At 38.5% G+C, this 25,120-nt stretch overlaps 2 protein-coding genes across 2 annotated transcripts; both read left to right on the forward strand.

Moving 5' to 3' along the window:
• The first annotated feature begins 12,633 nt into the window (after nucleotides 1–12,633).
• Nucleotides 12,634–14,597, forward strand: LOC106085360 (SAC3 domain-containing protein 1). Its single transcript, XM_013249574.2, has 5 exons — nucleotides 12,634–12,781; nucleotides 12,843–13,016; nucleotides 13,622–14,005; nucleotides 14,086–14,226; nucleotides 14,285–14,597. Exons 1-5 carry the CDS (start codon nucleotides 12,723–12,725, stop codon nucleotides 14,562–14,564), a joined length of 1,038 nt encoding a protein of 345 aa, XP_013105028.2. The 5' UTR covers nucleotides 12,634–12,722; the 3' UTR covers nucleotides 14,565–14,597.
• A 1,787-nt stretch (nucleotides 14,598–16,384) lies between these two features.
• Nucleotides 16,385–19,229, forward strand: LOC106085375 (transcription factor YY2). The gene has a single exon (XM_013249595.2). The coding sequence runs from the start codon at nucleotides 16,806–16,808 to the stop codon at nucleotides 18,735–18,737; it is 1,932 nt and encodes a 643-aa protein (XP_013105049.1). The 5' UTR covers nucleotides 16,385–16,805; the 3' UTR covers nucleotides 18,738–19,229.
• The last annotated feature ends 5,891 nt before the right edge of the window (nucleotides 19,230–25,120 follow it).

Here is a 25,120-nt window from a genome sequence, read left to right on the forward strand (position 1 = left end):
CAAGGTAGTTTCGTTGGGGGTAGATTTTTGTTGTTTTGCTAATGACACTACCTGTTTTGCTAATGATACTTCTAAAAAGGGAAGAATATCCATGTATAAACAGATTCATCCAAGTCAAAAGATTTAATAACACATCAAGAATAGATATTAAATACCGTCTATATAGATCGGAAAAAGAAACCCAGACGAACGAAAAGCAAACGTTCGACATCGACAAACAGGCTAATAAGCTTTGTTTTGCAACTAATCTTTTTCAGAGTTTTATATTTTTATTTTCATCACTATAACACTTTTTTGGTACTTATAGAACATATTTTGAAGATTTTACCAAATAATTACAGATGTGTTATTAAGCCTTTGACATTTAAATTTCTGCAAAATCAAAAAAAAAAATGTACCTAGCTGTTCGCATGACCTCACTTTATAAATACATCTTGTGTAGAACATCTGTCCTCAGGATTCCCACGATTTGTTTTTCCCAAAATACGTGTGGCCACCCACAGGTGTCCTTTATTGTGAATGCCAAAATAAAATTAAAACCAATTATATATAAAATAATTAATTTGGTAGCGCAGAAGTTTGCATGTTTTAAAACCAGGAGAGACCATCATAATATTTTCAGCAGTGGTTATCCCCTACTAATGCTGGCGACATTTGAGGTACTATGCCTCAAAAGAGGTGTCGCACTGTGGCACGCCGTTCGGACTCAGCTATAAATAGGAGGCTCCTCATCATTGAGCTTAAACTTGAATCGGACTGCACTGTTGGACTGTTCTTTACTGCTGCTATTATTCTGCTGTTGCTGTTGTTGTTGTTTATAACTGAGCTGATACTGCTATTCTTTTTTGTTGAAGATGGCAGGTGCTAAAAACTTTGAGTGTGGCACTTGTGATAGTCCAATAACTAAAACCCAGTATGTATTTCCTCTAACGTATGTTTAAAGTGGATACATGTATCTTGCGTCGATTAGTCTGAAAAGGATCTGCTAGCACTAAAAGCGATCAAATCTAGCGTCTTCATATGTACTGGTTGTGAACATAACCTTACAACGCAACGGAGCAGTGTCAGTGTTGCCGATGACATACCGAGCCTTAATAGAAAAATTGATTAATTCATCCTTAGTAACCAAACTGAACAACTGCAATGAACGTATAACTGGTGTTGAGACTAACGGCTCACTAGAAAAGCTGCACTGAAAGCTGGATATAATGCCTTGCACCGGAGACTAAATCGAGCCGATTTCCTAATTGGAGGCCTACCAGTGGGACTTGATGATCAGTTCTCTACTAGCTGTTACCGCTTGCTTTGATATTGGCTTGACTAAGCAAGATGATAAGCAGGTGTGTTACATTAATGGAAAAAAGAATGTCCTAGTGAAACTAAATAGTGTTTCTGCTCGGGACAAGTATTTCAAGCTTGAGAGAGACAGTATTTCAAGCCTCGTAAGCTTACAGTATGTGACGTGATGGGTGCTGCTTTTGGTGACATTACAAGCTGTATTTACCTAAACCACGACTGTACCCCTGCTGCTTCTTTCCTTAACTCTGTTTGCCATAATCTTCGTCGGCAGAACATGATTTTGAAATATAAAATTTTAAACGGAGAGAAGGCTAGAGCGAAGATTGTGCTTTTGATGATACAGTATTATATTATTTTTTAATAACTTCATAAAGTAGTCTAATTCTATATAATTGTTTTTGGGTTAGTTTCCTAAGGCGAATTGATCGATCTATATTAAATTTGAATTGTGTTATATTCTATATTGAATGAATTTGATATTTTATATTTTTTGAGTTATATATATATATATATATATATATATATATATATATATATATATATATATATATTATATATATATATATATATATATAAATTATTCTTAATGAAAGTATTGAACTTTATTCATTGAGTATGAGTTTAAAAACTGAACTTACAATAATGCTGTTACTTAAAACTAAGCCACCACATTATGTTGCGCCGCTGTCGCTCTGCCAACGTTGCCATTGCATTTCTTGCTGACACAGTGGCCCGTGTAGAATATTGGGCTATTAACCTGTAGTGGGGTGTTGAATAGGCGGCTCGTGTTACTTGTGGGAATACGGGAGCATGAAGGTTTCCCATGAATGGTTGTAAGTAGTTGGTTTGGGTGCAATCAAATGAATAAGGTGTCTAGAATAAGGTGTCCAATGCGCTGACTTAGCAGCTCGTGTGGGGTTTTTGGTTGCCTTAGTGCAGCTAAACTGTGGGAATACGGGAACACGAGGGTTCCTCATGATAACTCCTCCCCTTCTAAGTGGGGGCCGTCCTCGGTCCTTGTAATAGCGTTTTTGATTGCATCTTCAACTGACCTGGTTATGATGATCTTCTTTTTTGTGATGGTTCTTCGTCGTAATAGGTAACCTGCCAGTCCCACAATCGCAAAACCACCAATGATTGATAAACCTGCGATTTGGCCCTGATCGACCACACGTTGTAAATGGCGGATGTGTTGGAGGTTCCGTTGGTTCACGTGATGCAGATAGGGGGCACTTAGTATCTCAGTGTGTTGTGTCAGGTTGATCTCAGAAGCCCATGGAGTTTCAGGTTGCAGAGGAGTCGTCGAATTCTCGTTGTAATATACCGAATCGTTGATTTTTACATGATCTTTGAAAATGACCAGGTAAGTGCCATTAATTGTAACAGGAGCTTCATTACTTTCTTCTACTATTGCCAGTTGGTCATTTATGACTACCAATCCATCGCCTATTGGTGTAATCGGCGTGAGATTGTTGAATGTGGTGCTGCAGCTTGCAGTGTTACTTGTCAGTAGTTGTAGAGCGCATGATGTGGCTGATGACGGTAGGCAAAAAGTTGGTATCGTGTCGCTGCAGTTCCTTACCGCTAAGGTACGATTATGGCATACCGCTAAGGTGGATTCTTGTAGGTGGAGCATTTGGTGGCCGTGAGCTACTGGTAAAATAGTAATTTTCTTACATCTAAGCTTAGGAATAGGATATCTTATTAGGAAGTAAATTACATTATCGTATTGCAAAATCTTAATATTAGCTACAGCCATAACATCGGCCACGGAGAGGTTCGTGAAGTGCTCATTTTTTATTATGAAGTTTATTTCGTTACTGTCCAAAAGGATGGGGTTCAAGACTCCAATTTTTGCGAATGTGATAGAAGTGATAAGATTGTCTAAGTCTGTTATTATTGCTCTGTTTCTAGCTAATAGAATATCGTAAAGGTGGCTAGTGTCTATTTCTCTGTGTTTTTCTGTCTTCAAGATTTTATTTACTGTAATGGTGAGACTATTAATTTCTTTTTGTACCTCCGTGTTGATAGTAAACTGTCTGTCCTGGGAGTCGATTAGTTGTTCTGCCTTGTTTGTTAGTCTGTCAAAGTCGTCATGGTCTGGGGTCCCTGCAATATATTTCAGTACCGTCCCTATAAAGTTCAAGCTTCTCGCTTGTCTGTGATGAGTATTTACTGTCTGTATTAGTCTACTTATCTGATTTATGTCTGCGTCTAGCAACTTCCTCATGTGTGTTTGAGGAAAATGGTCCGCAGCGTTAGCTGTCTCGTCCTTTAGTCGTTCGAACAGAGTCAGGTTCGTAACATGTTTGATGTGTCCATAACTTTCCCAGATAACAAGGTCACCACCGGTCACCGGAATGTATCCTGCATTTGAGTAGTCTATTAGTCGTCCAGATGTTGCTGATACCAATATGGCTATAACCAATTTTAAAGCGATTCTGAAAACGTAAGTTATAAAATTTTTTTTTTTTTAATCGTCTCGCGCATATAACGTTGTGTTAATTCTAGAAAGGAAGAAAATTCAGCGGAGATTGTCCTTATGGACCCTCCTCCCCCTTATGAGAACGGTGGTACCCAGGTCTTTTTCAACTTCCTCTTCGGTGTAAAGAGGTGTAAGTTTATTACCTAGCCTTCTGTTATTTTTTACGAGCACCTTCTCCCCAACGGCAAAATCCCTATCTTGCCTATTCCTATTGTGCGCTTCTAAGTTTTTGATCTGAGTGTTTTTTATACGCGATACTATTTGTGCGTCGGCTTCCGAGGAATGAAAGGCTGTAATAGGTTTCGTCTCAGTTACCGAATGTATTGACCTGTTATATTCGATGGTAGCCAAAAGAACTATCTCTTCGATATCATCTAAATTTTTGTCAAGTTTAAGACATCTAGATATTTCCATCAGTGTGTTGTGAAATCGCTCTACCTGTCCATTTGAGGTACTGTGCAAGGGTGGAGCGTTCGCAATATCGATGTCGAAATGGTTCTTTAACGTGGCCTTGATGCTATGTGAATTGAGCGACTTCTCGTTGTCACAGTAAATAGTTTTCGTATTTGAAAACACATTGAGCAACTGCAGAAGCTGAGGCTTAACGTCTACTATCGTCCTAGACTTTAAAGACTGTACTATTGCAAATTTTGAAAATTTGTCAATGCAAGTCAAAAAATATTTCGACCCTGTTGAAAATATATCAATGTGGAGAATTTCTCCACAATATGTGGGTATGGGCGTTTGAGCAATGAGTTGCTTTCTTGGATGGCGGTCATACTTCGCTTGAGAGCATACGCGACAATTTGCTACAAATTGTTTAGTCTTCTTTTCCATTTTTGGAAAAAAATAGTCTTCAATTATTTGCTTCACGTTTTCCTGGGCTGCTCGGTGTGCTCGATTGTGTTCGGCTGCGATAATTTCCTGTTGTTCGTTAGGATCTGATATATCAATAACTAACTTTTCTGTGTGCCTGAATTTCACGGTTGGAAAGAGTTCGATCAATTTATGCTGGAATCGTGCCAATGTGTGTAGATCACACTGCAGAGCATTTACTACATCTACGTTCACGGCTTCCTGGAGATTTTTAATTAAATCGTCATCGGTTCGGAATGTAATCAAGTGTCTCGTCTTTTTCCCAAAAATAATGAAAGTTTTTTTCTGGGGTTCTGTGCCTTCCTCAACAAGTATCTGATTACGGAAGCAATTTACCGGCTTATCGGTTCTCTCAATCGTGTTGGTAGATGATTCTTCGCTGTGGATTGTTTCAACACTCGCATTGTCTAAAGCATTAATGTGCTGTCTGGACAGCGCATCTGCAACTACGTTTTCCTTGCCTGGTTTATAGATTAGCTTTGCGTTGCATTCATCAATGAAAGCTTTCCACCTTTTAATTTTAGAATTCGGATTTCTGTCCGAAACGGCAAAGGTTAATGGTTGGTGGTCCGTGAATACGTTTAATTTTGATACACCATAAAGGTAGTTTCTAAGCGTTTTAAGTGCCCAGACAATGGCTAATAATTCCCGTTCATTAGTAGCGTAATGTTCCTCGCTAATTGTCAAAGTGCGGGAAATCATGGTTATAGGTTTTCCCTCCTGTGAAAGGACAGCACCTATAGCATGGGAGGATGCGTCTGTGGTTAAATCGAACGCTTTTCGGAAATCTGGGTATGTTAAGGTTACGTCTTCGGAGGCAAGTATATCTTTTATTTTAATAAAGGCTTTTTTCTGCTCACTAGTCAAATCAATCTTGATTTTTTTCGACTGTGTTGCAGTAACTCGGCCGTACTCTCCTCTCAGTATGTTTGATAGTGGTTTCGCAATCTTGGCGAAGTCGCGTATGAAGCAGCGGTAGTATCCCGCTAAGCCTAAGAATGACCTTAGACCTCTTAACGTGCTGGGCTCAGGAAAATTCCGAATTGTTTCAATTTTTTCAGCACAAGTTTTAATTCCTCCTTGTGAAACTAAGAACCCTAAGTATTCGACCTCGGTTTGGAAAAATTTTGATTTTTCTGCCGATACCCTCATATTGGCTTCGAATAGACTTCGCATCACTACTTCCGTATCTGTTAAATGGTCTTGCTCGTTTTTCGAGAATATAATGACATCGTCGACGTAGACGAAACATCTCTTACCGATGTGTTCTCTTAACACATCGTCTATCGCCCTTTGGAAAATGCTGGGCGCGTTCTTCAGACCGAAGGCCAGTCTGCAGAATTCATATTTTCCGTTTTTTACAGAAAATGCGGTTTTTTCTCTATCGTGTTCAGACAACTGAATTTGGTGGAAACCTGATTTTAGGTCTAGTGTAGTGAAGAATTTACTCCCGCCAAGGTTGGATAGAGTTTCCGTTATTTCTGGAATCGGGTACCTATCACTGACAGTTTTATCATTAAGTTTTCGAAAATCTATAACTAATCGCTTTTTTTCCTGTCCATTTTCATCAAAGCCCTTTTTTTTAACGACCCATATTGGGTTGTTATAGGGGGACCTAGACTTTCGAATGATACCGTTTGCCAGTAAATCCTGAATTTCCTTATTAACAAAATCCGCAACGCCCAGTGGGTACGGGTACAGTCTTGAGTAAACTGGGTCTTCGTTCTCCGTGCGGATGGTCGCAACCACATTCGTATTGTATGGGAGTGCTTCATTGGGGTCTGCAAATACTCCGTTTACGTTGGCAATTACTCTAAAGAATGCGTCTTTGAACTCCCCTGGTACCGACTTAGCCTGAAGTTGTAAATGATTTATATCCTGGCTGGTAATAAATAAAATAACTTCTTTTCCATGGTCATGTGTAATTGTGTTAGTTTTTAAATCAATGGATGCGTGTACCTTATTCAATAAATCAAGGCCAATAACGCCATCAAATGATTTCAACTCGGGTAAAATAAAAAAATCTTCTGTAACGCCGAAAATTCTAATTTTGCATTTAAGTTTGATGGGAGTAACTCCATGAATTGATTTTACTGCAAATGAATTTTGGACCTCCTTTACTCCCTTTAGTTCCGGTAAGGGTTTGATGTAACTCCTTGAAGCCCCCGTGTCGACAAGGAGTTTGATTTCTTTCCCTCCTATTGACCTTGAAATCCAAGGCAGGAGGGACCTTCCCCTAAAAAATTAAGCTCGTCGCTCTCAATTTCGTCTACGGCCTGTTCCGCATCTTCATCATACGTTGGCTCGTCCATTGATTCGTGTTCTTCGCTAAGATGATTCACACGTTGTAGTTTTGGTCCTGTGTATCGCCCTGAATTTGACGCTCGTTTCTGTGTATTTCCCTGTGACCTGTCATTATAGTCATGACTTTGGTAGTTTGTTTTTTGTCTAAATTGGGATAGGGAAGGGTCTACTTCCATAGGTTCGACACGTCTATGATCGGCGAAGTTACCACTGGTGTGTGGCTTTTGGTTATTTAAGCTGTTCTGCGGTTGACCAGCCTGTTTCTGTTTGGTAACCGAATAATGTGGGTTCTTCTGTCCCACATTGTGATCCGTATTAGGGGAATTTTGGGCAGAACTTGCCTTTCTGTTGTAAGAACTATCAGATCTATTTGCGAAATTTTTCGCGAAAGCGTAGCGCTCGTTATTAGCGTCTACTTCTTGTGCTAAGGCCAATGCAGAAGGGAGGTCTGTTGGTCTTGAGGCAAACAGGATATCACAAAGGGGTTTCCTTAAACCTGATATGAAAACCCTAAGTGCATCGGCTCTGTATTTTTCGTTTATAGTGTCTGCTACACTATTTTCATATGACATGATTGTCTTATTGGCTAACAAGGTTAATTTCTTTTCTACCTCATCGTAGAAATCTAGTAACTGCATCGAACCCTGCCTCAGCGTGGACAGTTCTTGTTCGATCAGATATATCGGACGTTTGTCCGCGTAAGTAAAATCGAGACGGGCAATGATTGCTTTAAAACTTAATACCGTGCTAAAGGATGAAAGTACTGCATCGGCAGCACCTCGCACTTTATTTCTAAGAATAATCACCGCTTGATAGTGGCGTTCGCTGCCATCGTATTTCTCAAATAACTCGTATGCATTGTGCGCTGCCTCGCGCCATGACACATAGGTGCCTGGCTGTCCGGAAAATTCCGGAAGAGACTTTATGGCATCTAAGGTGATATCACAAGGTACCAGCGGATTTATCCGAACTTTCGTAAACTTTTCAATTTTAGGTTTGTCAGTAGCAAGTCTACTGTTAATCGCAGTTATTTTCCTGTCGAATTCTAATTTTTGAGCGGCCAATGCTCTGCTCACTTCTGCTCTAACTAGCTCACTTACTTGTTCGGCGTTCATGGTTTCTTTTGTTTCTAAACTTAACTTGCCTAATAAGTCTTCTAATTCCTGACTCATAAATTATTCGCAAAAAATGGAGTATTCCCAAAAAAAAATATATTTGAATGAATTTGGTTAAATTTTCTCCTTTTTTATTTCAATTTTCACTTGGCACTTCACTTACCTTATCATCCTTAAATGTTAGGTAAATTAATTAAAATTAATTTCTGTTGTTGATTTTCGGTAGCTTCTTCCACTTCTTGGCTCGGGATGTGTGTTTCTTGATGAGCCCTCTGATTGTTTTTCGCTTTCTTTCGCCGCCCAAGGATATTCGTTCCTTGGTGATTCTGTAGATCGTCTTCGATGTTGCCTTTCGCTGCCCAAGGATATTCGTTCCTTGGTGACTTAAGCTTATTTTCGAATTGAGTCCTTTCAATTGAGTCCTTTTTTCTTAAGGGTATTTTGGTACAGTTTTGACTGAGCTTTCTTTCCTATTTATATTTTTTTTCTCACAGGATTTTTATTTTATGTTTTGTAGTTTCACTTTTCACAGTTCTAACTTTTTTTAGAGTTCTTTTCGCGAAGTGAACCACGTACGTTTTTACTTTTCCTTTTTTTAGGATTTGTATTTTTATTTTATATTTTGTAGTTTCACTTTTCGCGGTCAGTTCTAACTTTTTTTAGAGTTCTTTTCGCGAAGTGAACCACGATGGGCGCCAATTATTCTTAATGAAAGTATTGAACTTTATTCATTGAGTATGAGTTTAAAAACTGAACTTACAATAATGCTGTTACTTAAAACTAAGCCACCACATTATGTTGCGCCGCTGTCGCTCTGCCAACGTTGCCATTGCATTTCTTGCTGACACAGTGGCCCGTGTAGAATATTGGGCTATTAACCTGTAGTGGGGTGTTGAATAGGCGGCTCGTGTTACTTGTGGGAATACGGGAGCATGAAGGTTTCCCATGAATGGTTGTAAGTAGTTGGTTTGGGTGCAATCAAATGAATAAGGTGTCTAGAATAAGGTGTCCAATGCGCTGACTTAGCAGCTCGTGTGGGGTTTTTGGTTGCCTTAGTGCAGCTAAACTGTGGGAATACGGGAACACGAGGGTTCCTCATGATAACTTATATATATATATATATATATAAAGCCGGCTCTAAAACTTGACGAATTGCGGTATACTCTTAAGAAAATCCTTTTGACATTTTTGCAGTTTCTAAACCATGACTTTCAGCAGAAATTTCAGATCGAATAGACTCAATCCCGGGATACAACCTCTGTCCCATGTTCGTCAATTCTCAGTTAGAGGAGGTGGTGTGGCTTTCTGCATTTCAAATGAGCTACGCTTTAAGGTTGTAAGTCTTCAGGTACGCATTGTGAGACTCTGCTTATTGAACTGATCTTTGATCATGCTAAGCTACTTCTTGGCGTTGCCAATCTAATGTGTTTCCACTCCTTTGTGGTGTTCCGCAAAGTTATATTTTAGCACCACACTTATTTATTCTATATGTTAATGATCTCCAATGTTATACGGCTTGTAGCAGTTGCAAGACACTCATGTTTGCTGACGACATCTTTCTACCTTGTAATGGCAGTCCTACTACACCTGAAATACTGGAGTGTAAACATATTCTTTGGTAACTTTGTGATTAAGTTTGTTGACCGGCATAGGTGTTTGGGGATTATTATTGACTCCGAGTTTTCCTTTAAATCTCGTATTGATGCATTGCCTGGAAAGGTTTGGGACTGTCTCCTTAAGATGTATGTTTCTGCCATTTTTCTACCTTTCCGTGTAAGGGTTAGTATTCTATTCTGCTTTCGGAATAGCTTCTGAAATTTTTAATTGTTTCGCGAGCGATTTTTGACAGCAATCGAATGTTTTTGTTTCCATACCAAAACACGTTTATTATCTGCACTTATTGTTTTCTCTATTTTGTATATATTTTCTCAAATAAATAAAGAAATACGAACCACTGAACCCAATGAAACAAACTAAAATGATGGCGGCAATAGTTTCAAGTGTTGGCACTACAATGGTTTTTTTTGCCATTTTCCTCACTGTAAACAGAGTACTACTTTCCGCCGATTTTCAGCCAACGTTTCGCCGACGTTTTTTTATGTCGAGTTTGACAGCATTTTGCTTGAAAAACTAAACACAATACTCAGCTTAAGACGAACTCTTGCCCATTCTTTATTAATGTCTCAAGTGTTTTATCGTTTGTAGATTTTCTCAGAAACAATCCGAAGTAATTTGAATGAGGTAAGGCACATTGCCAATTCAATAGTGATGTTTGTTTATAAGGTCTTTATCTAAACTTTTTGTGCACTGGTATTGTAACTCTCGATTTTTCGGCCTTTTAACTTGCTGTCTTTTTCTTGAAATTTTGTGGCTGGGGAGCCAAGGGCTACAGTCAACATTATATTATAATTTTTTTTAGATTTAGATTTAACTAGAACTTAAGAATTGCTCGGGTTGTGTTATCAATGTAATATTTTTTATAGGCTTCTTATTACAAAGAATGGTTAATAAAAATGAAAATGAAAAATTTTATTTGACTTCTATGACCATATATGTTTTACAAATTTTATTTGTAAATTTTACAAGTGTATTCACTTTTTTCCTCGTATTGTTTTGGCAGGTTGGCAAATGGTGTTACCACCTCATTGCAAACAAACAGACTTGCACTGGAAACTATTTGCGTTTTATTTTTGCTCTTCACGGCTTGTCTATCCAGTACTAAAATAAAACACAGCAATCCTTAATGATGGTTATGGGGCTTATCCACTTTATGTTTTCGCAAGTGACCGATGGCGAAATAATTAAAGCACAACAACCACAAATCAAAAGGCGCAATCCCCCATTTTGTGATCGACGTTTTGCCAACACACACAATAAAATTTAGGTGCGTGTGTGTACATGAGCAGAGAATATGCGCGAAAGAAGATAACGGAAAGAGAATGCAAACAAAAATCTGTTATCTTAATACCGTCAAACTGGGCCGGCTGTTAACAGCTGTTCGCGCGAGACCACCTTTTAAATACGACTTGCAAGTGACCCAGGATTCACTAATAGAAGGTTAAGTCACAAAAACATTAAGTGGATAGGCCCCATGAGCATCATTAAGATTATCAAAATCTGCCTATTGTGAATGTTAACAAATTTCAGTAAATTGTCTTCTACAAAATTCAGCATATTGCACATCCACGCATTTTTTCTTTTTATTTCACATCTCTTCCAAATGCTTGAAATTTTTCAAATTTGTGTATATTTTAATTCAATATGAATCTGTTTATGAACAAACGCACATTGCATGGTTAAATTAAGAAGGTTGGCTCACTTGCCCAACAACAACGAAATCAACGATACAAACCTGTGGCGATGGTGGCGCAAATTTCCAAAAGGCTGCCAAATTTCTGGACACTTCCGAATTGACATTCTAGTTTTTTTTTTTGCATTATCATGCGTAGCAGTCACAAGATAAAAAGATTTATGATTATAAAAGTGCAAATTATAAATTAAAACAGTTAAAATGTGAAAAAAGGAACAAAATGTGAAAAATTTTAAAATTTAACCAAGCATTTTACGTTCTAGTGGGGCTTAGATACAACTCTTGGACAGCTCCGTCAGCTGGGCAAGTGAGCCAAACTTGTTTATTCAACTATGGCACATTGCAAGCGAGTAAGAAAAATATAAAGAATGACAAGTTTGACAAGCTTAATGACGAACATTCAAAAAATTGTATGTCGACCGATGGCTTAACTTTGTTGAGCGAATCTTCCAAGTGACCTAAAACCATGTTACATACATTTTCATTGTGAGCAAATCTACTTATTTGAGATTTGCAGCAAATCTCCTTCCAGATCAAACACTGCGTTTGCATTGAATACCGGTTATTGTTGGGATTTTTGGGTAGCACTTTTTCTTAACATCTGACAATTTCTTATTGAAATTGTAAAATTTAGCAGTAATTTAATAAAATGGTTTCACAAACGTAATTGCTGACCGCAATATATATGCTGAACACAATAAAAATGCTAATCACAATTAAACGCTGTCATAAACTGTTGACGAATAAAAACTGCATAAGTCGTAGTGGAAACGGGTTTTGGAAGTTACCTTAAATCAAGGGGATTTGTGCTTTAGTGGAAACATGGATAAACCATGGCGGATTGTACCATGTGATTTATGGTTGTTGTACAAATTAGACCGCCTTTAATTGTCTCACCATAAAGTCTACATAGCTATTTTCCAGTGGAGACAATTTCTTGGCTGCAACCGAAAATTTCGCTAGAGGTACATATACAGCTTTAAGGAAATTTTCAGTTTAACCTTGTTTACACTACTCATTAAATCCGGATTGAAGGCTCTCGTCATCTGCTTTTATAAAGGGAAAACAGATGATCGAGCCATTAAATCCGGATTTAAGAGTGTTAGCGGGGTTCTAGATTTGTCACACATAAACCTATCTTCAAATGTATACGACCCTTTGTTCCATATATTCACAAAATCGTGAACTACTTAGCTGTTTGTACTATTGTGAATATTTTTCAGAAAAATTCGATTCGGCACCTCTCCCAATGTTTACTTGTATTTTATTGTGAGTTATTTCATTTTGTTTATTTGTTTGGCATTTGCTGGCCACCATAACCCGATCGAATATTATGTCGATTTTTGTGAAGGGTGTTTGCGAAAATTTCTGTCCAGAAAAAGAGTCAAAATTGTGGGTATTCTATTGGGGGAAAATTATAATATACGAATCAAATATATAAACATTTTATTAGGAGGATCAAGGAGAAGCTCTTGCACTTTTTTGAACTAAAGGATGGCCAAAAGCACATACCAGGCACACTTGTTAAATGCTTTTCTAGATCAGCGGCAGACAAAAAAGCTTCGAGGGCTGAAGATTTGCGGACCGAGAGATGCCTTCAAAAATGCACAGAATACTTGTTAAAAGAGTGAGTAGCATTAGGAACAATAAAAACATACTACGATAACTATGATATGATAGAATCATGGGTGGATTTGACATTAAAAGTGTAAAGTATGGGAATTTGATTGACTAATTGTAATTAAATATAAAAGTTATTTTATAAAAATAAAGTCTAACATGAAGTAGGTGCAGTCACTTTTAGATTTCTGCAGTTTGGGCGGCTTTGACTAAAAGCGGCTAATTTTATATTTTGTGCTGTAATGTTTTATTAAAATTATGTAGATCGTAATTTCATATCTATTTTCGAATTAAGGGTGGCGCTATATTCGCTTTCCCTCATATTTTCCGCAGATTACTTATTTTAGATAATCGATTTTAATGTAAAAAAGCTTGCTGGTTTTATTCAGTATGACAATCCCTCATTCTTTACGGTAAAATTAAAAAAAAATGGTAATTTCATCTTTGTTTTTTGTTTAGTGCTTTAAAAAGTAAAAGCGAAAAACTTGTGTTTTCAACAGTGAAAAACGAACATAGTACCAGCCATTAGTTGTCAGACGAAAAATTTTAAACTTCGGGTGAAAATGAAAATTTTAACTAAATGTGATTGTTTTTTTTTTCTTTATGTTACAGTGTTTTTATGGATAACAGAAAATCTTTTAATACTGTTTATGATTTTGTTTTCGACCGCCTACGAGCGGTGCGTCAAGAAATTGTCATGCAAAACTACAATGCTCAACAAACAATTCGGCTGTTGGAACCTATGATTATGTTTCTGAGTTACAGTCGCTACAAGCTATGCGAGGAAGCTATAGACAATTTCGATCCCAAAATCTGTGAACAGCACCTGCAGGAATGCCTAAAAAGAGCTCTCGTATGCTACGATGAAATAGGTATAAATGATATGAATCTCTTGGAAATACAACGACGAGCTTTAATAGAAGCATTATATCAAGTTTTTAACTTGGGATCTGTAGAGGCCATGAGACGCTGCCTAACTTTGGTAGACGCGATAAGGTACAATGCGAACAAAATTTTGGTTCTGTTGATGTTTTTGTAATTGCGGATAATAATTGCTGGAATACTTCTTTTTGCAGACTGGATCCTTTGTTTTCCGTAGTATTTAAAATTTCGTTAAGCTATATGCAGGGTAATTTCTACAGAGTTCTAAATGGCCTGCAAAGTCTTCCCCATATTTTATGTGCAATTGGTTCCTTGAAATTACCTGCATTGAGGAGGTAGCTTTTCATTTTGAAATTTAATATTGTATCCTAACCAGTGCTCTTTTTGTTTAAGACATCTTTATTGTGTGTTTTCTTACGCTTATAGTAGCAAACAATTAATGGTACCTGTTGAATTCATTACCCATTTAACAGCTCATGGCAATAAAGCTGAAGTGTACGATGATTGCAAATACTACAACATAAAAGTGAGCGACGACAACCAACACTTGCATTTTCAAAAATCAGAGTTCAAATTCGATGCAGCGGTATTAAAATGCAGACATGAACGATTTGTAGATAGTAAATTAAAAAATACATATTTGCCAGAAGTTTTATTGTTAAAAAAATTTTGAAACTGGAGAATAAATAAATTGTACACTAACTAATTTTTTCTTATCAAGAGCGTTTTTGAAAATTCCAAAAATGAAATATAAAATAGCACCTTAAAATTTTCAAATAATTGCGGGCAATCCCGTTGGACGTAGTCCTAAAAGAATAACTTAATTTGCTACAGTAAATAAATCATTGCGATACATTCTTATTACATATTGACTTATTATAGATTACCTTGTCATTTCCCCTTATATAACAGAAGATGTCATCCTGGCATAGTTATATCAGATATCCTTTGCATCTTTGTGACGTCCAATCGTATTTCATGTTTGGGTGTCGTATACGACCTGCTTATTTTCAATTTGCAATCAACTTTCGTAAATACCAAATAATAAAGTAATACAAAAAAGGATTTGAGCACCACACAGCATGGAACTTTAAGCTTGTGCTGTTTATCATCATGAGAAGCGTAGCTTAGCTATCTGGCGCGACCATTGCGTATAGTGGAATGTTGTTGTTGTAACCACATTTGTATGTGGAGATGGAGATAATTGTCAAGCTGCATTTGCGTGCAAGATCGTTCCGGTCCATACGACCTATGGCCGCGGGAACGTTATGGCCATTGGATATTTAAAGGCGCCAATAGCTCGCCTTGTCATGACGAATATTATAGGTACTTAGTATTTAAGTAAGAGCCAATGGCATCTCATTGAGACTCTACACTCGATACCGCTGTTTGGATTATCCCATTATCAGCAACCTGTGGAATGACAATGAACAACGCACAAATCGGAACTGAGAGTTCCAACCCGTGTGGTGCTCGTAGTCATCCCCATGTTGTTGTTGTAACCAAATGTCTATATGTAGAGGTGGCGATCCTCGTCTAGCTCCTATGGGTGCGCAAGCTCTTTTCGGTCCATAGTACCGATCGCCGCGGGAACAAGATGGCCATTGGTTTTTTAAAAGCGCCAATCTCTCGCCTTGTCATATCGAGCATCTTACACACTGAGACTCTCCACTCGAAACCGTTGATTGTCTGCGACTGCAGTTGCAGCTACCCCGTATATGGATCATCCTACTATGGGCAACCTGTGGAGGCGCCCGGTAACTCCCAGCTGAGCTTCTCATAATAACAATGAACACCACACAGATCGGAGTTTAAGGTTCCAGTCTCTGTGGTGCTCATAGTTATCCCGTGTCAGGTGTATAGCATCAAGTGCAGTCTCAGAGGGCGGGCGGCACTGGCTCTTGCTTAAATACTGAGTTCCTGTAATACTCGATGTGACAAGGCAAATTATTGTTGCCGTTAAATAACCAATGTTCATCATGTTAGAGGGATCGGTAGCGAGCTTGCTCATCTATTGAAGCTCGACATGCGAATATGTTTTTTTCTTGTTTTAAAAATAAAAGTATATGGATAAAAAAAGCATTAGCAAAGATAAGCAAGATTACAATCGTGCTTGTACATATTTTAATTCAAATACTTCGTTGATGCTCAAATTGGCGGAAAGCTTGTTAGAATCTAATTCATGAATATTTTTGCTATGCTGTGTATATTTTCAATAAAATAACACATGTATACATACATACCATATAGAGGTGTAGGAAAACATTATTTTGCTTATATGCTTTGAGTTCAGATATTTAAAACTGAATAGCTATTTTCATAGTTTAGTAAAATTATTCTCACCTACTTGTTTTCTGATGTTTGCGCCAAATTGACAATTGGCTTTGATTTCACTTTTTTCTTTGTTCGTTCACTATTGTGAGTGAACGCTTCAAAGCATCCAGCTGTTGTCTTGTAGCAAACATTCATTCACAATAGAAAAAATAAGATATATACGAGGAATTAGCATTTTGGCATTTAGTGTGTGTGAAGATATACAGGAAAAAAATAAATATCGAAGAGCCATTTTGGAACAATTCCGATTTTCCGCCATATTATATTTACCGGCTTTTTTCAAAATATTTACATTTTGCAATGTAAACAAACTTCAGAAAACGTTAGTTTAAATAATTTACCAAATTCGTGAAAATAATTGTAGAGAAAGGTTGCGGTGGCAGCAGTCGCAAAGAACAAAAAATGCGTAGACAAACAGAGAAAACGAAACCCAACAACGCGTCTGCCAAACAATAAAATTGAGAAAAACAAAGCGAAAATCAAAATTCTACAAAGCAAATTGCCGAAAATTGCTTCGGAATCGAATAAAGTTTGTTGAAAAAAGACTTAATTTCCCTAAACATTTTTCAGAGTGGTCGTAATGAATATCCACAATTTCGCTTTGGGCTCTGGCAGCTCGGCGCCTATTGTGAATAATCTCTCGTTGGCTTCTGCAGCAGTGCCCGTGACACATAGTGCTACAACATCACCTTTATACTTTACTCACATATTACCTCCATCCACGACCATCATTGAGCAGCCCTATACATCGGATTTGGAAGAGCCTATAGCAAACTGTGGCCCCGTTGGTGAAAGTTTTCTCATAGAGGAGATTATCGACGAACGCGATGAAGAAGGCAACATTGTCGTTGATCCGGGGGAATTTTTTATATCAGGAGATAATATACAATACTATGCAGTTCCTGAACCATTGCCGCCGCAAATGATAATGCAGCCATCAGCGGCGGATGCCCTTCAAGCCTATGCCGAAAGCGTAAATGTTAGTGAGAGTGTTATGCTGCCAACTAATTCCCCACAAGTTCTTGATCAGTATGTAGCAGCCCAGCTAAACTTGGGGGCTAGTCAATTTGGCATGCCTGCGGCTATAATACCATCACACATTAAAATGGAGCAGCCTGACAATAGTGACTTGTCCAAGGTGGTAAAGCAAGAAGTTCCGGAACGTAATCACATGCTCTGCAGCAGAGAAAGAAAAGAAAAATTACTTCACAACAATCGAAACAAGAAACCACAGGCAGCCAAAAGATGGAAACAGACGAAAGTCCCCATTCGCATAACGCAAGATGAGTTTAATGTTACATTATGGTCAGCATTGAATTCGGAGGATGAAGACGACCAAGCTATGGATAACGACGAACAACCTGATCAAATTGTCACAAAGATACATGATAACTCAATGGATTCCACGGAAACCAGATCAAATTCGATCGAAGATGTAGACGCCACTTCGCGTGTAAATCGAATGCTTCTTGAAGAATCCAGTATGATGCATGTGAACGACGGCTTATCACCAGCAGAGTATGTCATTGTTCCCGATCCTTTTACTGGGGATATTGTGGAAGAAGAGGTTCAGACAGCTTCCGCAGTAGAAGACATTAAATGCGAAGAGACCTCCTTACAGAATTCAGAATATCAGCTTTCCTTAGTACCACCTTCGCCACCGCATCCGCAAGAACTTTTACAGCCCAAAGAAGAAAAACGTCAACAACAAGCTTCTAGCTCATCCAGGAATACACAGCAAATAGTTCCATCACAATTGATGGGCATCAAGCAGATAAATTCCTTGGGAGAACCAACAGTAAAACTGAAAAATCCCATGACTTCAAATAAACATAATAAGAAGTCCGTAGCCCAATCTATAAATGCCACAGCAATGAACAGCAGCGGTGTGACTTCAATAGCACCATCCTCATCACCACCACCACTCCAATCCAACAATCAACTACCGCATCAGTTATCAGTTGCACCTGCGTCAACGCAGCCCTCAAGTATTGTTTCTACAACTACCACAGCCTCAGGGACAGTCACAATTTTCCGGTGCACATATCGCGATTGCAACAAAGAGTTTCGAAATCATTCTGCCATGCGCAAGCATTCAGCTACTCACGGTCCTCGTGGCCATGTCTGTGCCGAGTGCGGAAAATCCTTTGTAGAAAGTTCAAAACTAAAGAGACATCAGCTGGTCCATACCGGCGAAAAGCCCTTCGAATGCACTTTTGAGGGTTGTGGCAAACGCTTCTCACTTGACTTTAATCTTCGCACCCATGTGCGCATACACACCGGAGATCGACCTTACCACTGCCCAATCGAGGGATGTCACAAATGTTTTGCTCAATCAACTAATCTGAAGAGTCACATGTTGACTCATTCCAAGCCCAAACGTAAATGGCCCCGACCAGTTAGCAACAAACCTCTGATAGCTCGATATGGGCGTTTAGAATTGGGTGAAGATCCCAATTTGGTTTATTTGGAGACTAATGAACAATACGGTCCTATTTTAGACAATTCATAAATGAAAGAAGAAAACTAAATTCTCTTGCGCAATGAATTTGCCGTTTACTTCATATGGTAACCGCCACTGTAAATCAATTTCACTTCCGTTTTCCCAAACCTTAAATCCCAATTATAGTTTTTAATTTTTTCAGTTACTCAATTTTGTTTTGTTTTTGAAATGCATCAATTTTCTTTTTTTTTAAATATTTGCTTAGTCTAAGGTTTTGCAACTAGCAGCAGTAAAATTCGTATTTTCATTTTAGTTTCGAAAAAAAAAACAAAATAATAATTTCTTTGTTCATATTTGCGTATTAGATGCATACAACTTACATACACACGTGTGTATAGCGGGAAGGAAAATTTCAAGTAAATGATAAAAATATTTTTACAATGTAACACATAGTGTGGTAGCGATTTGTAATGTTTTTAATTTAGAATGTAATAATTACTATAATATGTAACTGTATTTTTATAACGGATCACTGAATTAAAAATAATAAAAAAAAACATGTAATAATATAAATGAAATGAATGTAATTTGTAAATAAAACATATTGTAATAAAATTGTTCTGTATGAACTTTTAAACCAAAGCAAAGCCAAAAAGGATGGGACCGCCCCGGCCAGGGATATAATACAGATCGATCAGTGCGATAAATTTCAATTTGTAATAAAACACCTAAATATCAGGCGGTTGTTAAAGCAAAATTTAAATAAGAACAAATTTACACAACAAGATATTGAACGTCCCCTAAACGGGGGACGTTGTATACTGAAAAAAAAAAGAAAATAAAAATCTGATTCATTCATTAAATTAATGGATCCATTTAAATTTTTTTAATGAATCTGCTTCAATCACGAAAATGATAATAGGTCTGTTCGCTTACTTTTCCAGTAAAAACTTGCAGGAGAGTATGAACATACTGAATTTACTCTCTTTTTCTATTTATTTGAATTAAACAGCTAAATTTCATAAAAAAAACTGTTCGTGCTGCAAATTATTGCTGGAAAAAAGCATCCAGTAAAACTGTTCGAGCTCTCAATTACCAAACACTCAAAATTGTTCTCGCTCTCACGCACTCTCCCGCTCTCTTCTGCCTGCAAATAAAGTACGCAAACGACTTTACAGTAACAATTTGTGCAAATTTGCACAAATTTTTGAGTACGCGAACACACATAATATCAATTCCAGTTTTTTAAAAGGCGATTGAAATAATTTGCAATCAAAAAAATTGCATATTCAATTAAAAAAATTGTTTAAATTTCGAATTAATTTTTTAATTGATCCAATTTTTCAATTGATTAAAAAATGATTAGATCAATTTAAATTTTTGCTAAAATGCGCTCTATACGGTGCACCTTCGTTTTCGATACAACATGGTACACATACATACATATGTGTGTATGTTAACCTCCAGGAACAGGTTTGCGTCTTATCTTTGGGTCCACGATCTCCCCTAGACACAAAAACCAACGCGGATTTTTCCAAAAATTTGCGGATGTCAGGAGTGTTTATATAAAAACTTGACGAAATGTAGGACTTAGGGGTCACGGGTATGTTATGTGATCTCAGAATGAAAATAAAGGCTTCATTGCAGAAACCAGACGGAAAATTAGTTTTCCAAATTATTATAGTAGCGAGGCGGGTTAGGTCTAATTACTGGCATATACTAACAGTAATTAATATAATGTTATTACAGTAAATTTATGAATGACTTGTTGTTTTTGTAGCAATGTGTTGTACACTGAGGTGGCAGTTGTTGCCGAGTCAATCCGGTACGTACAACCGCTACCATGAGATTGATGAATGACTTGTATTGGCGAAGTACCCCAGCAAAAAACATTTATCTATGATATGTTAAAAAAGATTGATGCTGAAGCTGAAGTCGTTATGTAATGTTTGATCATAAATACAATTAGAATTGCATCTAGAGATTTAATAATATAATCGAGAGACTGAACCATATTAACTATCTATTATTATTTTATTTGCGTTATTTGTTGTCAACGTGAAACAAGAAAACGGTGAAGCATATTGGCATCACTTTATGTGCCCTTCGACTCTCCGACAGGACTGAGCTGCAGCCGCTGGTGAGGAAGGCAAAACAGACACGAAATGAGGTATTAGTTATAAGGAGTGGTGCGAACTCTCACCACATTTCGTGGGTAGTACCAACATTAATAAGCGGGGCCAATTCAGATATTCTCAGAGGGCACTTTGGCGCAGAGGTTAGCATATTCGCCTATGACTCCTTGCTACATTTGTGAGGTATCCTGCCATGTTATAACTTCCCTTCCAAGTGGCGCAGCTATGCGCCACGCCGTTCGGACTCTGCATAAAAAAAGAGGCCCCTTAGAGCTTAAACTTTAATCAGGCTGCACTCATTGCTATGAGCGTAGTATCCCTGTTTCTTAATGCTCATGCAAAATTTGAAAGTAGTACGTCGTAAAAAGGCGGAAGGTAATAGAGATGTGTATTTCAAACCAAGCCATTAATAGTCTTGTTGTGTGCTCCAAATACTAAAAGTATCCTATAAAATAATCTAACTCAAGAATTCCGTGCCGCTAATCCATAATTGTTTTCTATATCACGCCCCTAAGTTGGTTCATGTCAGGTATTGTGTCCCCACCTTAGTTCCGGTGTCTGTTAGCCGCGAAAGCCGCGCAATAAAATGCTCCAACTTCTCTCTCCATAAGTGAGCTCGTAGTCCTGTGTCCCGTTGCGATACCGAAAACTATACTGACCTCCTTCTTACTTCCTTTCAGTAATAGCCTTGTCTTCTGACGATGCGGACCTCCCCTATTACTAACTTAGATTGTTATTGTTGTTGTAGGAGTTTGTTGTGTTCTATCTTTCGCCTGCTTGATTCTATTGAGTGTCAAGACCCAGGAACTCCGCGACTAAGATGGGGCGCGTCCACAGGGATCTGGGTCTGGCTGGGCAGTTAAACATGTGACGTGTATCGTGCGGTCCATGGTTACAATCGGGACATACATCGTGCACGTCGGCATCAATCCTTGCTCTGTAGAAGTTGAGGCGGAGTAGCTGCAACTGGTTTCGAGGACAAGCAGAAATCCCCGCAATGGATAGCTGTGAGCACCACAAAAGCTGGAACATTGAAGTCCGATCTGTGTGGTGTTCATTGCTGTCATGAGACAGCAATGCGAAGTGCGGATAGTGGAATGCTCCATACGGAGTAGCTGCAACGGTACTCGCGGACAATCAGCGGTTTCGAGCTGAGAGTCTCAGTGAGAGGTCGGGCAGCACCGACTCTTGCACAAATACTTAGTGCCTATGATGCTCGATATGACAAGGTGAGTTATTGGCCGCCCTGTTCCCGAGGCGAACGGTCCTCTACCGGAATCGGAACGAGTTACAGGAGTTTAACGAGGATCGCCACCTCCACATACAAAAAATGTGGCTACTACAACAATCAGAAATCCCATGGCAGCCAGATGAACGCACCGGTTTGACCCGATCGAATCCTTCATCAGCAAGGGCTCCAGCCCCAGGGCTGCTACGTAAGGATCGTTTAAGGAATGGAGGTGGGGGATTGGCCTTCGCGATACACCATTGTGTGCAGTATAGACCCATTTCGCCTGCGTCTGGCGCTAGTGACACCTACATGGAGTGCATGGGGATAGCAGTCAGATCCGGTACTGCCGAGATAGAGCAATACAACGTGTACATACCGCCGGTTGGTGACTGTGTCCCAATTAACCGCCAAGCTTTCAAGCCCGTCATAAGTGGGCTATTATCTGGCGATAATCGTCTGTTTCTAGGAGACTTTTTTACATAGTGTTCTGTTATGGCTGCAAACAACTGTTTCAGTATTGTGTAAATCGATCTCCCGAATTGAATTCTTGAAACTCTGGAAGCCGCAACGTTTGTCCAATTTGGGATTTTTTTTTGCACATAGTTTTCTGTTATGACTTTCAACAATTGTGCTAAGTACGGTCCAAATCGGCCAAGAACCTCCCATGTGAACCGGTCTCTCGATCATCCTTGATTTGTTCCTAGAGATATAATTTTTGCTGGTTTGACAGAAGTTTGGTATGTAGAAGAAAATTATGCCCTTCAACAAAATTTAGTTTGTATTGTAACTTTTTCCAGAATCCATGGTGGTGGGTTCCCAAGATTCGGTCCGGCCGAACTTAGCACGCTTTTACTTCTTATTTTCTTTGCTCGGCTCGGTTCGGGTTTACTGCTTCTCTTGGGTTTTTCTTGTCACTCTCTCCATTATTACCCTAAAAAACAAATTTTAATAATCTTTGTGCCGGCAGAGGATTGAACTCATGATCTCATGTTTGGTAGTCATGCACGCATCCTGTAGCCTACAGACATCATCTTCTTTATGATGAAATTACTCAGAAAGTACTGCTGCACAGAAATAAGTGTCTCAATTAATTAAATTAAAAAAGGTAAAACCCACTCTAAAATTTTTTTCTGAATACAAAATTCATATTTTTTTGCCGAATTTTCTAAAATAAGTTAAATAAAAAAAATTTTTTTTGACCGACCGGGGGACTCGAACCTTGTTTTGCAAGTCATAAATGGCATGGAAGTTTTGTGCGCTACATGATAGTAAGCCTATTTTAATAACTACCTCAACTAAAGACTTTGTTGAAAGTCCATAGAATTTCAATTATTTTGTTTTTCAATTCCTTTGAAGAAACTTACCTACATACTTCAACAAATAATGTCTTCGATTCAATGCTAAAATCGTTGAGAATTTTAAGTTTCACATACAAATTTGGTAGTTGGTTTTCTAAGCGTTATTTTTTTCTGTGTTTGCTATCGTCGTCATACGTTCATACGACGCCTATATTTCCCATTAACGCGAACTGATCCATATATTTTACGAAGAATCTTTCTCTCAAACACTCCAAGCACTGCCTCGTCAGCTTTCACAAGTACTCATGGCTCAGAACCATATAACAACACGGGTAGTATCAGTGTCTTGTATAGTGTAATCTTCGCCTGTCGAGAGGTGGCCTTGTTTTTAAACTGCTTACTTAATCCAAAGTAGCATCTGTTTGCCAGTATTATTCTTCGCTTAATATCAAAACTGGTGTCATTCGTTTCGGTAACGGCGGTGCCGAGGTAGATAACTTTGCTGACTATCTCAAAGTTGTGGTTCCCAACTTTCTCCATTTTCTTTATCTGATCGGTTGTACAGGACGTTTTGGGAGTTGATACCCTAATTTCGTTTTATCTCCATTTACTGCCAGACCCATTTTTACTGAATCTCTTTCAATTCTTTCAAAGGCTTCAGTTATTACCTACGGTGACCGACCTTTGACGACGATGTCGTCGGCATAGGCGAGTAGCATGTGTTCTCTTGTGATAGTATGTAATATCTATTTACTTCTGCATCTCGTATAATCTTCTCCAGCAGGAAATTATAACAGGATATAAAAAGGTCATACGATAAGGTTTTAGGTTTTAATCTTTCACACATTAATCTCGAGAGTATCTTGTATGTGCTGCGGAGGAGACTTATTCCTCTGTGGTTGGCACATTCCGCCTTGTCTCCTTTCTTGTGTACGGGACATATTGTAGTATGCTGAGATTCCAGTCATCAGGTATGCGTTTTTCTAGCCAGATTGCGAGACAAGCTGACACATACGCCTTATCAGTGTGTTGCCTCCAGTCTTAAATAGTTCAGCGGGCAACCCGTCGGCTCCTGCTGCCTTATTGTTCCTTAGTCAGTTCACATTCTATACCATCATCAGGGATTGGTTCTGCGGTATCCTCTTCGCCACCAACGTCGGACACTTGCAGTTGGGTAAAATGTTCTTTCCATATCCTCAGCATGCTATCTGTGCCAGTTACAAGATTTCCTTCTTTGCCTCTGCAGGAGGATGTGCCTGTACCAAGGCCATCGGTTTGATGTTTAGTTCTTTGGTAGAATTTCCGGACTTAATTCTGACTCATGTATACTCAATTCGCTCACACTCACGTCATTCTATTTCCTTTTTCTTTCTGCGGAATAGACGTTTCTTCTCTCTCCGTTTCTCCGATACCTCTCCTTCATCTGGCGCGTCGCTACTGATCGCATTCTTGGCTTCAGTAGAATCTTGACACTCTTGGTCATGCCATGGGAGGCTTCCGGTACCCAAGTACGGATTTCGCTGCATTTTTAATGGAGTGGACAATAGTTTGCCACTGCGTGTTTATATCATCGGAGCAAGGAGTGCTTTCATCTAGTAGTTGGGTCAGTCGGGTGGAGTTTGACGTTGTCATCTGTTATGTTTGCAGGTTTTCAATGTCCATCTTCCGTGCTCAAACGGGTATGGACAAGGATATGAATCCGAATCTATTTTCGCTTCACGGATCGATCGTACATCTAAAACGCTTGATGAATGCCTTCCATCTATTACAACATGATCAATTTGGTTG

Source organism: Stomoxys calcitrans, chromosome 1 (assembly GCF_963082655.1).
Source record: "Stomoxys calcitrans chromosome 1, idStoCalc2.1, whole genome shotgun sequence".
NCBI lineage: Eukaryota > Metazoa > Arthropoda > Insecta > Diptera > Muscidae > Stomoxys > Stomoxys calcitrans.

Coding starts and splice junctions, on each gene's coding strand:
- LOC106085375 (XM_013249595.2), top strand. CDS start 16,806: ATGAATATCCACAATTTCGCTTTGGGCTCTGGCAGCTCGGCGCCTATT.
- LOC106085360 (XM_013249574.2), top strand. CDS start 12,723: ATGTCGATTTTTGTGAAGGGTGTTTGCGAAAATTTCTGTCCAGAAAAA. Junction 12,782..12,842: donor CCAGAAAAAGAGTCAAAATT/GTGGGTATTCTA, acceptor ACATTTTATTAG/GAGGATCAAGGAGAAGCTCT. Junction 13,017..13,621: donor ACAGAATACTTGTTAAAAGA/GTGAGTAGCATT, acceptor TTTATGTTACAG/TGTTTTTATGGATAACAGAA.